At 39.2% G+C, this 17,362-nt stretch overlaps 1 protein-coding gene across 7 annotated transcripts in view; it reads left to right on the top strand.

The window, feature by feature from the left end:
* Positions 1-9,634: 9,634 nt before the first annotated feature.
* The window catches only part of RBM26 (RNA binding motif protein 26), an 86,404-nt gene continuing 78,676 nt past the window's right edge, over positions 9,635-17,362 (top strand). For all 7 annotated transcript variants that reach the window (XM_058682247.1, XM_058682275.1, XM_058682256.1 and 4 more), the window contains exon 1: positions 9,635-10,171. In XM_058682247.1, the coding sequence (XP_058538230.1) occupies positions 10,101-10,171 (71 nt within the window). In that variant the 5' untranslated portion in view covers positions 9,635-10,100. The remainder of the gene's footprint in view (positions 10,172-17,362) is intronic.

Raw genomic sequence — 17,362 nt, forward strand, 5'->3', positions numbered from 1 at the left:
GTGGTCTTTGTTGTTTAGTGATCTGAGTTCAAGCTCTACCATGCTTGAGCACTCACTGAATATATTTAGGCAACTCAAGACTTTAATTTCATCAGCTATAAAATGGGAATGTTCAATTGTGAGGATTAACATTCTCTCTCCCTCTCCCTCTTTCTCCCTCTGATATTCTCTCTCTCACACACTCTGTCTCTCTATGGCACTTAGCATGGTGTTTAATACCATAAAACATGCTAGATTTCAATTAGGTATTATTATGAATAAATTTGTACTTTAGCCTGGTAAATGGGGAGTCAATAAAGGATTTTAAGTAGTAACATGATTAGCATGGACTTTTATGGATTTCCTTGGCTTCAGTGTATAGCCTGGGTTGAATGACAATGAGTAGATTCTAGGTGTACTTATGAGGAAGACTCAATAAATACTAAAGATTGATTGGATGGAGGGTGAAGAGATATATGCATACATGCAGGTATATACATTACATATTCTTACACACATAAGCACACATTTACAAAGTTCTTGTGCAAACTGCTATAGATGATGACAGGTATAAATCTCCAGTATCCAGACGGGAAAAATGTGTAATATTAAAACCATCTGTCAAGGAAATCATATGATATGATGTTTACGCTGTCAAAATAATTTGAAATGGAGTAAGAGGAGAGGATGGAGTATCAATGAAATAAGATTGATCATGAGTTGATTATTGTTGAAACTGAATAAGAAATATTATACTCTTTTCTGCTTCTGTGTATGTTTAATTTTTTCCAAAATAAAAATAAAAAGCATTAAAAAAAATCTGTTGAGGTAGGGACCTCGCCTGTCTTGTTTACGTCTATATTTCCAGGACCTAGATACATACATATATATATATATATATATATATATATATATATATATATGATGAATATATATTTGTTGAATGAATTAACACTGGAGATATATATATATATATATATATATATATATATATATATATATAAATGCTCAACAATTCCTATATATGCTCACAATTGAGCATATATATATATATGATGAATATATATTTGTTGAATGAATTAACACTGGAGAACAATTCCTATAACCTGAATGAGAGTCTGACAGCTTAGGTTGAGAGCCAAGACTCCTGGGGTTCCCTTTATCTTCATGCTACATATAGCATTCCATTAGCTATTGTAAAGATGAATGCCTGAAAACAAACAAACAAACAAAAACATCCAAAGAGAAAGCAAAGCAGATCGACAAAGTTCATTTTGGAATTCCATGAGAAGTAGGTATTTACATGCTTATATGCATAAGATCCCCAGAGAGCTTCTGTGGGGACTCTGCCATATCATTTCATTTCATTGCTTTTTATCCAACAAATATTTACTGTGGAGATGTGTTTGTCCTTCAAGCCAAGAATCAGGAGAAAATTGTATATACCCTATTGTCCCTTCCCTTCTCATTCTCCACCTGAAATAAGGGGAGGAACAGTCTTTTGGAGAAAGCTCACCTAGATGCTTTGTTTTTGTTTCCATAGTAGCCCTAAGACAAAATTGTCTATTATAAAAGTAATGATGTAGAACCTTAATTAGGGCTTTTGAAATTCAAGCCCACTTTTATTGAAGGCCAGTACCTGACCAGAGGAAAATGACCAATGACACTGAAACAACAGACATCAGCCACAATTAAATACCCACATGAGACACTCTCTAAAGTTTTAAAGCTGCACTGTCCAATAGAGAGCCACTAGCAATGTGTGGCTATTGAGCATTTGTGATGTGGCGTTGAGGTGAGCTGTAATTGTAAAGTATACACTAGGTATCAAAGACTTAGTAAACAAAAGAAGTAAAATATCAATAAATTTTATATTAATCACACATTGAAATGACAGTATTTTAGATACTATAGGTAAAATAATATATATTAAAGTTAATTTCACCATTCTTTTAACTTTTAAAAAAATATGGCCACCAGGAAATGTAAAATTACACATGTGGCTCCTATTATATTTTTATTGGATAGTGCTTTTCTAAAATGGAAGAACTTTTCCTCTTCTTTTAAAAAAAAATCTTTTTATGTTTATTCATTTTTGTGAAACAGAGACAGAGTGCAAGCAGACAGAGAGGGAGACACAGAATCTGAAGCAGGCTCCAGGCTCTGAGCTGTCAGAACAGAGCCCAGTGCAGGGCTTGAACCCACTAGCCATGAATTCATGACCTGAGCTGAAGTCAGACATTCAACCAACTAAGCCACCCAGGCGCCCCTGGTTTTGTTTGTTTGTTTGTTCTTTAAGTGGAGAGAGGAGGTAGAGAAAAAGAATTATACAGAAAAGATCCTGAGCAATGGTAAGAAGGTGAGAGAAAACAATATATGTCAAAACTCAAGGAATTTCAACACAGGGCTCTAACCTACAAACCATGACATCATAACCTGAGCCGTAGTTGGATGCTTAATCGACTGAGCCACCAGGGGCCCCTCCTCTTCTTACAAAGAGTTCAGTGTATTAGTAGCACAACTTCTAGTCCTCTTACTCTGTACTGCTCTGCTAGGTTTTAGATCCCTTCCATTAAAGTACTACAATAGGGAGTCATTATAATCAATTATGGGTATAAATGGAGTGCCCACTAAAGAATTGGTGATTGTCCTTCAAATTCTTTTATTGCCACCAGAAGTACTCTGATCTTATTAAGGGGGAAATTATAGTATGTCCTCTGCTCCTAGTTTACACTAGTAGCAACTGCTGAAGGGTTTCCTCTTGAATTACCTAAGGACATACTTCACCATGGCACAAAGCATTATTTCTCTTTCCAAGTTATTGGTTTCTAGTCTCAGATGAGAAAACCATATTCCCTTTATTAACATGATCTTGATTCTTCTTCTAGGGAAATAAAAATCCTAGTGTTACATTAAAAGTGATTTGCCTCCTTTTTGTTTTTATTTAAAACTCCAAAATTTGAAAGGGGAGCCCCTCTTGCACTGTTGGGGATGCAAACCATTCAGTGCTGGAAAACACTGTGGAGGTTCCTCAAAAAATTAAAAGTAGAACTACCCTATGACCCAACAATAGCACTACTAGGAATTTATCCAAAGGATACAGGAGTGTTGATTCATAGGGCACATGTACCCTAATGTTTATAGCAGAGCTTTCAACAATAGCCAAACTATGGAAAGAGCCTAAATGTCCATGAACTGATGAATGGATAAAGAAGATGTGGTTCATATATACAATAGAATATTACTTGGCAATGAGAAAGAATGAAATCCTGCCTTTTGCAGCAATGTGGATGGAACTGGAGGGTATTATCCTAAGTGAAATAAGTCAGAGAAAGAGAGATATCATATGTTTTCACTCATATGTGGAACTTGAGAAAACAGAAGATGATGGGGGAAGGGTGGGGGAAAAATAGTTACAGAGAGGGAGGTAGACAAACCATAAGAGACTCGTAAATACATAGAACAAACTGAGGGTTGATGGAGAGGTGCGGGGGTAAGGGGAAAATGGATGATGGGCATTGAGGAAGGCACTTGTTGGGATGAGCACTGTGTTGTATGTAAGCGATGAATCATGGGAATCTACCCCCAAAACCAAGAGCACACACAATAAATAATATTAAAAAAATAAGTTAAATTAAAAAAATAGATTAAAAAACTCCAAAATTTAATTAAGCTTTCTCTTATGAGATGTTCAGGTTTTCAATTCATCCTGCCACATTGAAACCTTCTCAATGGCTTCTCGTCATATTTTAAATGAAATCTTGTTTAAAAATCTTAACCTAGTTTACCTAATTTGACCCACAGCTATGTTTACCTAATTTGTTTACCTAATTTGACCTACAGGTATGTTTCCTCCTCATTCAACATGCTTTCACCTCTCTGGCCTTTAAGATGCTGGCCCTTCCTTACCTTGAACATCCCACAAGCTATCATGTAGGCTTGGAATGTTCATCTCTATTTTGTTTCACATGGCTAACCTGTATTCATAATTCACTTTCCTAAACCATTTAAATAACATACCCTCAGAGAAGCCATGTTTGAGCATTTCCAGTCTAAATTGCTCAAATGGTTCATATTTCCCTCCTTATAATACCTAACATAACTTGTAAGCATAAGTTTTTTCTTATAGGATTATTTGTTAGAAGTCTGCCTTCTTTATTAACTTGTAAGCTCCTTAGGGCATGTATCATGTCTTTTTTATCTACCACTATATTCTCAGCAAGTAATGGCATGATGATATGGTATTGTCAGCAAGTAGAGCAGACCTTCAGGAAACATTTGTTGAACGTTGCCATTAGAAAGGCCCAGTAGAGTACAAGGGTTGAACACAGGAGATAAGAAAGTAACTGATCAAAGTACTCAAGGAGGCCACTGGGGATTACATTCAGAGCATTTGATGGAGGATAAAGTATATGTACACTAAAAAATAAAATGACAGGTACTAAATCAATGATGGACAGAGCAAGTCAAAGGCTTGTTAGAATGTATGTTTTGGGAGACAGTGTATTTTTTTTTAACGTTTATTCTTGAGCGAGCGAGAGAAAGACAGACAGAGCGTAAGTGGGGGAAGAGCAGAGAGAGAGGGAGACACAGAATCCAAAGCAGGCTCCAGGCTCTGAGCTGTCAGCACAGAGCCCAATGTGGGGCTGGAACTCATGAACCGTGAATCATGACCTGAGCCGAAGTCAGATGCTTAACCAACTGAGCCACCCAGGAGCCCCGGGAGAAAGTGTATTAAATTGAGTCAGGTAGGGATGGTTTCAAAGAAGTAATCGGGCCAGAAAGTATGGTTAGATTTTGTTTTTAACTATGAATTTTTTTAATTTATGAAAACAGAATTAGTCAGATGACTTAAGTTGTATCATAAGTTGGGCTCTCTAGGGAGATGCTGAGATGAGTTAGAAGTACAAAAGATTTATTGCAGAGTGGCACTCGTGAAAGGGAGAGAGCGGAAGCAGGACTGGGCAGGGGGAGCCATGTGACTGCCATGCAGGTCTGACAAAGCTTCTGTCTTCCTAATGTTGAGTAGGTCTTTATACTATGCTTGACTCAGTCTTTGGCTGAGGATGGGCATGGGGGAAGGGGCTGCCCTGAGAATAGTGTAACTTAAGCTTGAAATCTGAGGCAAACCCAAAGTTAACAGCCAGAGGCTATCAGCTAAGTACATGCCTTCAGCTGGGCAGTGAGTCCTTTCTCGAGGCAGAGCTGAAGTGTACCTGCGACTGCCATACATTATAGGATGCCAATTCAACCCAAGTTAATCTATAAATTCAATAAAGGATTTTTTTTTGATAAGCTCAACAATCTTGTAGAAAGTATTTGGAAAAAGAAAGGTTTATGTTTAGCTAAGTAAAATTTCAGGGGAAAAAAGAGCAAAAAGGAGGGATTTGCTCTGTTAAGACAGTCTGTAAGATGATGGTAAATATAAACAACATGGCACTGGTGTAGTCATAGACAAAGAGACCAACTAAGTTCAGAACCAGAGCCATATATAAATAGAAATATGATATATGATAAAAGTGGCATCAAAAATAAATGAGGAAGGGACAGACTATTGTGTATAATTACAGAGAAAAATTGGCTTGCCATCTGGAGAAAAATAAGCTAGATGCCCACCTTACACCAAATAAAGGAATATATTCCAGAGAGAATAACAATCTAAATGTGATTCTCTGGAGAGTAATGAACAATAAAGGAAATAGAAAATGTAGGATATTTTTGTGAAGTCAAAATGCAGGCTGAGTTTTTAAACAAGAGCCCAAAGGCAACACTGAGAGTGATAAGATTATATCCATCAGCTAGGAGAGAGAACTGGAAGAACCCAAGGAGGAGTTATGTACACTATACAGAATATTCCTAGGATGAGGGCAGCTAAGGAAACCACAAGGAGATATAAGTCTGTTAGGAAGTGTCATTATGACTTGCCTGTCCAAAATATTTTCCCCTGCCTCTACCTCCTTCCTATTTAAAATTAAGCACATATCCTTCAATAAACGTTTTTGAGCTCCAGACACTGTTAAGTATAGGAAGTACAAAGACGAATATGCTTGAGTTCTAGTCCTTAAAAAGTTCATAATCTAGTCAGGGAGACAGAGCAGAAAACTAAATGTTTTAACTCCTATCCTACAGGTAGAAACCAAGAGGCATCTACCTTCGCCTAGGACATCAGTGAGAAGTTGGTTTTTTTTTTTTAATTAAAAAAAATATTTTTTTTATTTTTGAGAGAGAGAGACACACAGAGTGAGAATAGGGGACGAGCAGAGAGGGAGACAGAATCCGAAGCAGGCTCCAGGCTCTGAGCTGTCAGCACAGATGTGGGGCTTGAACTCACAAGCCACAAGATGATGACCTGAGCTGAAGTTGGACGCTTAACCGACTGAGCCACCCAGGCACCCCAAAAATCTGGTTTTTGAGCAATGAGGAAAGTCATTCCAGGCAACATCACTAACAAAGAAACAGGACTTTGAAAGTTTATTGGAAAATGTTAAGTAGGTAACCTAATAATGAACATTCTGAAATGTTTGTTATTGAATGCAGAGAGTACTTTATGGAGATTATTTTAGTCTTCCCTTAGCTGCATTGATAATCACACTAGCTAATGATCACCTTTGAAGGCACAGCCAAAGAAGTACTAAAGTGATAAGGGGTAAATGTTAATGGTTAAGAAAGAGAAGCATGCTGCAAAGCACTGACGACTAAGTGTGGAGTAGTAACAACTGTATAATGGATTTAGAGGAGGAAGAGGTTGCTGTCAGCTTCATTGGTCAGGGAAGATCTCATGGAAGTGGCAAAGCTTCATTTAATCATTCAAGAATTGAGAACTGACTGTATATATCAGGAGCTGTGCTTGGAGCAGAACTTCAAAACTCAAAACTATAGTTACTGAAGGACAGATAATCAGATACTTGCAAAAAATAAAGCAATGAGTGGTATGACAGAGGCAAGCATAGGGTGATGTGAGAAAACCTCAGAGGGACTCTTGCTTTAGAGCAGGGAGGTCAAGGATGGCTTTCCAAAGGTGATGCTGTATGCACTGAATTATGATGGATGAGTAGGATTTCATCAAGTGAAAGGGAAGGAAAAACATTCCATTTAGTGAGAGTGGCTCCATTTAGTGAGAGAACACACCTCCCTCAAGGAACATGGAATAATAGCTCAAGGTAATGGCTGAAAGGCAGTGAAGGAAGTTTCTTTTTTTTTAAATATTTATTTCTGAGAGGAGGGGAGGGGCAGACACACACACACACACACACAGAATCCAAAGCAGGCTCCAAGCTCTGAGCTGTCAGCACAGAGCCCCTTGCAGGGCTGGCTCAAACTCGTGAACTGTGAGATCATGACCTGAGCCCAAGTTGGATGCCCAACCAATTGAGCCACCCAGGCGCCCCTGTGAAGGAAATTTCTAAGGCAAATAGGTAGAGATTTGATTATGAAAGGCCTTTTATAGAATGTTAAAGAATTTGGATTTCTATCCTGAAGACAACGTGGGAGTTGATGAAGACTGTAAGCAGGGAAGTGACATGATTAGATTCAAGTTTTACAATGATTACTATTAAAGGCAATGATGATAAAGGCAACTGAAGATGAACTGATAATGGGGGCAGCCTAAGAGGCAGAGAGATTAAAAGGCTGTTGCTATTATTTATGGAAAATAAAAAAAGACTTCAAACATTTACTAGCAGTGGTACTAAGAATGGGTAAGGTTTGAGCAGCCAGAGAAAGAAGTAGAGGCATTCCTCGTAGAAATGATAGATATAAATGTTTGCAGAAGCGGAGGGTGAGCAGATCAGTTTGCCTGGAGTATACAATATTTGACAGAAGAAAAATGATTAGCTTTTGGAAGGCTGGAGCAGAAGGCCAGGTACGGAACAGTTGGTGATGAAGTTGAAAACAATGCTGGAGTCAGCCCGTGACAAACCTATCAAACAGGCTAAACAATTAGGATTTTGCTTTTCCCACAGCAATATTAAATTAAAAAATCACTTTTATTGTGGTAAAATATACATAAAATTTACGATTTTTATCATTTTTAAATGTACAATTCAATGACATTCAGTACATTTACATTGTTGTGCAACCATCAACAATGTTCATCTCCAGAACTTTTTCCACACCCCAAACTGAAACATTTTACTCATTACAGAATAACTCCCTATCCTCCCCTACCGGCCCAGCACTGGCAACTACCATTCTACTTTGTATCTCTGGGAGTTTGGCTACTCTAGGCACCTCATAAGTGGAATCATACAATATTTGTCCTTTCGTTTCTGGCTTATTTCACTCAGCTAAATCACTTTAATCAACACCCTGATTATTCAGTGGTTGAATTCTAATTTCATTCTACTCTACATGCTATATTTTAAAACAAATGTCTAGCTTTCTTGATAATCTTTCCCACTTATTGCTTAAGGACACTTCAATCTAGCAAATTATAAAAAAGGGCTCCTAAGGGCAATTTTACTCTACCACTATCTATCATTAAAGAGCTTTTCATTGTCTACTTACTCTAAGCGTCTTTATATTGCAAATTATTTTCATTTCATTATAGTTTTACAGGTACTAGACCTTTTGCAAAATCCCACCTAGTACCTTTTTTTAAATTTTATTTTATTACTTTGAGAGAGAGCGCGTGCGGGAGCAGGGAAGGGGCGGGGAGAGAGAGAGAGAGAGAGAGAGAAAGAGAGACAGACAGACAGACAGACAGACACTGGATCTGAAGTAGGTTCTAGGCTCTGAGCTGTGAGCACAAAACCCAACGGAGGCCTTAACTCGTGAACCGGGAGATCACGACCTGAGCCAAAGTCGGAGGCTCAACGACTGAGCCACCCAGGCGCTTCCTACCCCGTCCCCGCCCCCACCTCCACCTAGCACCTTAATGATAGTAAATAATAGCAAATAGACCAATTCAGGCTGGATCCAAACTTCCTCAGAAGGGAAGTTAATTTAGGATGCTGATATGAAGGCTCTGTCTTTTGATACTATTTATTTTCCCTATCTGTGACTGAATCGGCTCTACATAAAGAGAATTAAAAACACACTGTTCTTATCTTTAGCCAGGGAAAAGTCTGAAGTTTCAGATGCTTGAAAACTATTAGAGAACTAATAAGATTATCTCACCTTTCTTTTGGGGCATCCCTAGATCATTACTGTTCTACCATCAAGTTGAGTAATTCTGGACAAAACACTAATCCTCTGGAAGTTTCACTGGGTTAGATTATACCAGCCTGTGCTTCCCAACCTTGTCCACACCACAGCACACACTATACGGTATTGCAGGACACTGAGATAAACGGAGGAGGCAGTACAGCACACCTGGAACCCACTGGCCGCCGTGCGTCCTCGCACAACGTGTAGACGCTCTCAAGGAGCGCTCCAGTCCGCAGGTTCGTTCCGGCTGATGCGCCACAGCCGTCTATACACAGGACGAGTGGGGCTCCCGCTGTTTCTGAAGTCAGAGGCCTTTCCCTCCGCGCATAAAAATAAAGTCTTTATTCCATAAGCGGACCAAAGCGTAAAAAGGCACAAAGGCCTCAAACGAGGCAAATACGCAAAATATCAAAGTACCGCACTCGCCCAGCGCGCTCTCCGCCGAGCTTACGTCTCTTCCCAGCAGGCTCCGGGAGTCACCGCGAGACTTCATCAATTCTCGCGAGATTTATCGGCAGCCATCTTCTTGGGGGTGCTGGGAGCCGGGAAGACCCCCCGAATCGTTCCCATTGAGCTGCCCTTCGTCTTCGCTTTCTTCACTTTTGCCTGTTCTCCGTTGCCAACACCACCTGGTTCCGAGGCTGAGAGAAAGCTCGGATCTAGGCGCGTGTCGACCTCCCGGTCCAAGAAGATTTGCTTGGGTGGAGGGAAAGGGGAGGGCTCGGGCAAACCGTTGCTGCCTCAGCCCGGGCCGGGGTCCGGGGACGGGGAGCTCCTGGCACCCCGTGGATTCGCGGCCTGCGACGGTACCCGCAGAGCTGTTCGCCGATCCGGGCTCGCGGGAACCTGCCACCGGCGCCTCCCACCGCGGCCCACGCGGGCGGCGCGCGGAGGAGGGGGCGGGGGCAGCGGCGGCTGTAGCGGCCGAGACCTGGGCGGGCGGAGGAGTGTGACGGGCCTCGGGGCCGCTGTGGATGGTTTCTAAAATGATCATTGAAAACTTCGAGGCACTCAAGTCCTGGCTCAGCAAGACTCTCGAGCCCATGTGAGTATCCGGGGGCTATCTCCTTGCAGGGATGGAAGTGGGAGATAGGCGGACACATAGATCTGTGCAGTTTCCCCCAAGTGCCTGTGATGGAGGCCGAAGCGGTGAACGGAGGTCCCAGGGTTTTTTTGTTTTCTCCTTCTTTTCCACCGTCGCTCCCAGGTTTAGGAGAGCCTGAGCTGATCTTTATCTTATCACCGAGTTGGTCCTTGAACTGGTATCTTCTCTTGTTTTCCCGTTATGTGTAGATCGACCCCAAGCCGCACACACATTTGACGAGGGCCCCCAAATCGGTTTCCTTTCGTTTAATGAATCCAGTCATAACGTCTTGCCCACAGACTAATATACCTTGTTTCTTTAAGTGGAGTGAAATGGCCCTTATTAGGGATTAGGGCAGTTGTAGTGCAGGCCACTCACATTTTACATAAATACAGTCCCTGAAAGAAAGGCCACGTTTCCCATGTGCTATCTGGCTCATCCGCACCTCTTCTAACTGATTGAAGATGTAACAGGTGCTAAGGTACCCAGTAAGATTCCCTTTTCCCACCTACACGTTTGTTAAGTTGGAGAGGAGGAAGAAAATGTTATCTATCCATATGGAATATTTAGCAGTTTTAAGTGGGTTGCTGTAGATGGATTGTGTGTGTGTGTGTGTGTGTGTGTGTAGGTTTGTGTGTTCAGGGTGCCGGGATGTTTTAGATTGAAAAAATGAGTGTTTTAAGGATTTGTCTTTACAGTAATACATACAAAATATATCTTGATCCAGGTGCTTTATCAAGATTGGTTGATTTACAGTAAACAACTTAAAATATGGAAAATCCACTCATTTAATGAGTTTATCCAGTGTCTGCTATGTACTCTGGGAGGCTTTGGTGATAGAGCTTTTAAATTCCGAAGTTGACAAGGCAATAATAAAGGAGTATTAAATAAGATAACTTCAGATAAAAATAGGAATGGCGGTTGTAATAACATAGGATCATATAAAAGGGTGATTAGAAGACTTCTCACAGGAGTTAGCGTTTGAACAACACTTAGGAGAAAACCATCTGTGTCAGAGTCTGGAGAAAGACTTTTCCTTGCAGAAGGAACAGCAGGTGCAAAGGCCCTTTAGCAGATATGATCACAGTGTGTTCCAGGAAGACAAAGAAGGCAATGTGACTGCAAGGAACCTTGTGATGGGGGTGGGAGAGAATGGAAGGACACGAAATTGGAGAAGTTGGCAGGGCAAATTATGTAGGATTTTCTAGGCCATGGTGAAGAGCTAGGATTTCATTTATAATGAGAAGACCTTAGATAATTTAAAGCAGGCAGGGACTGGTTTGAACTCTTTTTTTTTTTTTTTAATATGTTTATTTATTTTTGAGAGAGAGAGAGACAGAACGTGAGCAAGGGAGGGAGGGTAGACAGGGAGACACAGAATCTGAAGCAGGCTCCAGGCTCAGAACTGTCAGCACAGAGCCCGACAGGATCCTGACCTGAGCCACGAGATCATGACCTAAGCTGAAGTCAGATGCTTAACCAACTGAGCAACCCATGTGCCCCTCATTTGATCTTGTTTTTTTTTTTTTAATTTTAATTTAATTTTAATTTATTTTATTCTTGAGAGAGAGAGGGAGATACAGAATCCGAAGCAGGCTCCAGGCTCTAGGCTCTGAGCTGTTAGCACAGAGCCCGACGTGGGGCTTGAACTCACAAACTGTGAGATCATGACCTGAGCCGAAGTCGGACGCTTAACGGACTGAGCCACCCAGGCCTGTTCTTGTTTTAATGCTGCCTGCTTTGTGGAGATTAAGGGGGCAGGCATTAATGTGAGGAGACTGTTCTGAGGGCATTGTAGGCAGAAATGTGAGTAGTTTGTATTAGAGTGGTAGTGGAAACAACAAAACATGTTTTATAAGTGGATCTGATAGAACTTGCTGATATTGATTGGATGTGGGAGATGAGGGAAAGGGAAATCAAGGATGATGACTAAGAAGTTAGCAACTGGATGGGTGATGATAGAGAAGGCTGGGAGAACACATTGAGGGGAGGAGGAAAGATAGTTGGTTTTGATCAGTAGATATAAAGTGTTTGTTATACATCTGAGTTAGATGTCAAATAAGTTGTTGGGTTATGAGTCTAGAACTCAGGTGAACACTAGAGAAATTTGGAGTCATGCAGATAGTATTTGAAACTATGGAGTTGTGGGAGATTTCCTAATTAAGAATGTGTTGATAGGGAAGAAAGGAGGGCCAAGGTCTGAGGTAGAAGGTTGAGATTTGTGTTACTAAAGAAACAAAAGAGGTGAGTTATCAACTTGATGGGATGTTACAGAATGGCCGAAAAGGATGAAGGCAGATAAGTGGCCCTTAAGTTTGGAACGGTAGAAGTCATTGGTAGCCTTAGCAAAACAGCTTCATTGAAGTAGGGTGCTCTAGATCCCTTATTTCAGCAAATGGAGAGAAAATATGCAACAGTGTAGTGTAGTAGTTGAGAGAACAAACTCTGGAACCAGAATGGCTGGCTTTGAATATCGTCTCTGCCACTTTGCCAGCTGTTTAAAATTGGGTAAATTACTTAACTCAGTGCCTCCTGTTTCCTCATCTGTATGGGGGAAATAATGAATATGTATTAATCTTTGAACACTGCCTGGCTTGTAATTAGTGTTCAATAAGTACTAGGTGAACAGAAAACTTAAAATGTTTTAAGTTGAAATAGCATTCCTTTTTAAAAAAACTTTTTTGAATATAGTTTACACATAATGTTACATTAGCTTTAGGTATACAATATGGTGATCCAGTATCTTTATATTTTATGCCATAATCTAAAAGAAGGTTATTTATAGTTCATGTGTATGCTTGTGATTTTTATTCAGTTTTAATAAAGCATGTTTCAGGTATCATATAGCTTACTCAGATGACTGTAGCACTGCAGTCATTACTGGTAGAATAAATAAGGCACTGCCAGCTAGAGTACAGCCTAAACCCTGGTAGGAATTGCAATTGGTCCTTTCGTAATGTACATTGCTGTGGTAAAATTGAGCCCTTATCCAAGTTCCTGTCCCTTTAATTGCATTTCAGATGAATTCTTGGTAACTTTGAAAGCTAATTCCAATTATTTAAGATTTGTGGTTTCTAACCTTGGTTTTGTGAAACTTTAAGGTGTATTTGTTATCTGAAAGGATTTTTTTGTTTTACTTTAAAACTATAATTGCCAAATAGCACCTGTTTGAAGGAGAACATTTGAAGGACCAAGGGTAAGATGTAACTCAGAACTTGTATGGAACTATCTAGCTACTCATGCTAGTAAAGCATCTCATGGTTTTGGACTTCCTCTGCATTTTGAGTATGTTAATTCAGCAAACATTGAGTACTTAATCTACTTTGTACTGAGCGGTGTGTTAGATATTGGGGATAGTGGGAAATGAGCGGAGAGGACTATCTTTGTATTGTTTACCACTTAGCAGGGAAGACGTGTTGAACAAGTAATTACAAGGCCAGTGAGTGTTACTAAGTCCAGAATGCTGTCAAAATATATGTCTGGGAGGTCAGGAAAGGCTTTGCTGATATGGTAACATTTGATCTTAGCCTGCAAGGATGAAGAGCAGTTTGCTAGGCCAAAAAGATGGGAATGATGGAGAACTGTGAAAGCATCCTAGGTTTTGAAAAACAGATTGTATGAAAGCCCAAAAATGGAAGAAAAAAAGTGTCTTGGGGAAATTGAAACAAGTTGGAAAAAATTAAAAAAACCAAAGGGAAGAATAGCAGTGGATAGCTCAGAGAGAGAAGCAGGAACATTCAAGACTTTGTTGAGTCATGTTTAGGATTTTGGATGTTAATTGAAGGATAGTGGGAAGCCAGTGAAGGGTTTTAGAAGCCAGAGAGTTTTCAGATTGACATAAAAACAAACACGAAATCCAGCCTGGTTGCACTGTTTTGGCATGAAATGAAAGTTGGCAGATCTGCATTTAATATGATTGTAAGGTCTGTAGATATGTCAGGGTTTTGAGTTTTGTGGGTTTTTCACATAAATTATTGAAAATGTAGGTGTTAAAATTGGCATCTTAAAATACTTAAGATTGATACTATATTCTCAAAACATTTGCTTAGTCATGCTTGCTAATAATAAAATGAAATTAGATGTTGGTGTTTAACATTCATTTCTTTTTGCTAATTTGAAGTCCTGGAAAAAATTTTAAGCTTTTTTTTTTTTTTTATTTTTTTATTTTGATGTTCGGTTTTTCTGTTTTTGTTTTCTAAACAGAAAAGATTTTCTGCTGTGTTCTAAGACGTTTTTATGAGTTTACACATCACCAAGTGTGGTAATTTAATAAAATTATGGACTTTTTTTAGCTGGAGGGAAGCCTTAAAATCAAGTAAAAATAAACTCCTTAATTTTTCAAAAAATGGAAAGGCAGATAGACTTAATGATGTACCCTTATTTTGTGACCTTAATAGTAAAGAACACAATGCCTCGTTTTGTCCTCCTGCTGCTGTGTAGTGCTGTGGAGGTAATGTGTAGTGGAAAGAAGCCAAGCTTTGATCCACGTGGACTGGTGTTCACATCTCAGTTCTGCCACTTAGTGAGTAATCTAAGCAAATGAACCTCCTCTTTCCTTACTGGTATAATAGGTAGAATTATACTTCTTCTGTAGTTGAAAGAATTGAAACACATTTTTAAGAGTTTACCCCTTCGACCTTCCTTAAATACTACTTGATTAAACACAAATAGGTTACATTACTTGCTACTGTTACTATTATCACTACCACTGCTGCTGGCGCTACCCACCTGTATTTGCATACATTGTTGAAAGGTTTTGTATTACTTCCAAGTTCTATGAGGTAAGCACTGTTACCTCCATTTTGCAAGTGATGCCACTGGGGCACTGAAGCAGGAAGTTAAGGTACTTGTCCGGAGTCACACAGCTAGCTATAGCATGTGACTAAACAGTAATTTAAACTCAGACTTTTTTGATTGTAGAGCCATGTTCTTAATTTACTACTACACAATACCATGTATTCTTTCTTGTAACTGTATGCACTTTTTACTGTTACATTTTCATAATACTAGCTGCAATTATAAAGGAATAAAGTTCTAAAGTGTCATGGTTATCAGTGCTTTACAGTGTAAGAAAGAAACCTCTTCGGGAACTTTTGTAGTCTTTCTCCCTTCACTCACACTTGTTAACTATACCTTTCTCACCACGTTAAAATTATTTTTGTTCCTGTTTTACAGGAAGAACTGAAAGGTGGTCTTTTTACTCCTGAACTTTATTCCTGTTTCCCTCCTTTGATCTTCCTCTTTTTACAGACACTTTTGGGCATAGAAACTCACTTTCCTGGTCTTTAAGGAAGAAAAACTCAGCAACAGTAGCAGTGAAAACAAAAAAAAAAAAATAAAATCATACTTCTAGTTACTTTCATACTAGCTTTAGCTTTCTTTTCCTTTTACTAGTAAATCTAGAAATAGTAGTCTTTATTTTTTCATTCCTTTGCCCCAACTATTTACTTCTTAATCCCTTGTCATGTAGTTTCTTTCTGTTTATATTCAAACCAAATTGCATATTTCAGTGTTACCAATTTATGCTAATTAAATGTAGAGATTTTTATATAAATTTTATATTCTTTGTCCTATATGTATAACATTTAACAATGTTGATGCTGCCTTTTTAACATCACATATCTTGAATCCCTAATGCATTGCTTCTCTTTCTTCGCAAATCAGCCCTACCCTTTTTAGTTCTTTTTCTTGCCTTTTAATTGTATTTTTTCAAGTTCTGTTTCCATGCCTTTTTTCCCTCAACTGTTTCTACTCCTGTCCTCTCTTGCACATTCATTTCCATGGATGGTTTCTATTATAATCTGTGCCAGTGGTTCTTAAAAACCGTGTGTGTGTGTGTCTGTGTGTGTGTGTGTGTGTTGTAGAGTCTTTGAAAGTTTGGTTAAAGACTTCCTTCCTTAGGATATTGCATATGCTACATACACATTTGCATTGAATTTCAGAGCTTTTCCAAGAGAACCTCTAGTTTCTGCATTACTTTTTCACATATGTACCTTTAGACTTGATCACTCTTCAAAGCCTTAACCTCTTATTCCAGTTGCTAGCTAAATATCCACCTGGTTCTCCCATGAACTTCAAATTACATTTCTGAGAATAAATGTTCTCTGAATTCACTGATTTCCATTTCATTTCCTCAGATTTTCCAGGCTTGGAATTTTATTTTTTGGCTTTTCCTTACTTCATTCCTTTCCTGCATCAGTTAATCATTTCTTTCCTGTTTTTTTTTTTTTTCAACGTTTATTCATTTTTGAGAAACAGAGCGAGACAGAGTGCACATGGGAGAGGGGCAGAGAGAGAGGAAGACGCAGAATCCAAAGCAGGCTCCAGGCTCTGAGTTGTCAGCACAGAGCCCAGTGCAGGGCTCGAACTCACGAACCGTGAGATCATGACCTGAGCTGAAGGTGCCTCTGTCTCTTTCTTTTAATAATTCTTAATAATGACATTGCTCAGTAGGGGGCCTCACACTCCTTACCTAAACTTTTGGGTTTTTTCTCCCCTCTAGTTCCATCCTGGATGCCCAACCTTGTTTATATCTTCTTGTCCGATCAAAATCTTTAGCACTCCTAAATAAGTTGCGTACATTTAGACTTGGCTTTCAAACATATAGAGTAATCTGCTTACCTTTCCAGTTTGTATCTTCCTATTTTTTGTGTGTGAGTCTTAATTTCAGCAAGGCTGAACTTTCATTGTGATTCTGTATCATCACATTGTTTATACTGTCCCCTTTTCCCAACTTTTAGAATGTAACATTGAGCACTTATCTTATGCTAATCATTGTGTATTCATTGAATGTGAGCTAGATTCTGTTATCTCAGTTTTAAATATGAGGAGATTGAGTCTTAGGAAGATTAAGTAATATGCTTCATTCATAGCTAATAAATGATGGAGACAGGATTTGAAACAAGACATTTTGATATCAGACCCTTGTAGATTATGATATACTGCCTTTCTCTGTTTCACTTATATATAAGTTGAAATCAAAGGTCAAGGGTGATTCTAGTTCTTCCAGAAAGTTATTTATAAGATCCATCCATTTGGAAGGCGTGACATGATTCTCCGCCTAGAACTAGTTTGTGTCGATTGTGACAGTCATCACTTGCACACTTGTTTAGTAATCCTTGCTTATTTTAGCTTCATTATTAGAATCTCAGG

Source organism: Neofelis nebulosa, chromosome 1 (assembly GCF_028018385.1).
Source record: "Neofelis nebulosa isolate mNeoNeb1 chromosome 1, mNeoNeb1.pri, whole genome shotgun sequence".
Classification (NCBI taxonomy): domain Eukaryota; kingdom Metazoa; phylum Chordata; class Mammalia; order Carnivora; family Felidae; genus Neofelis; species Neofelis nebulosa.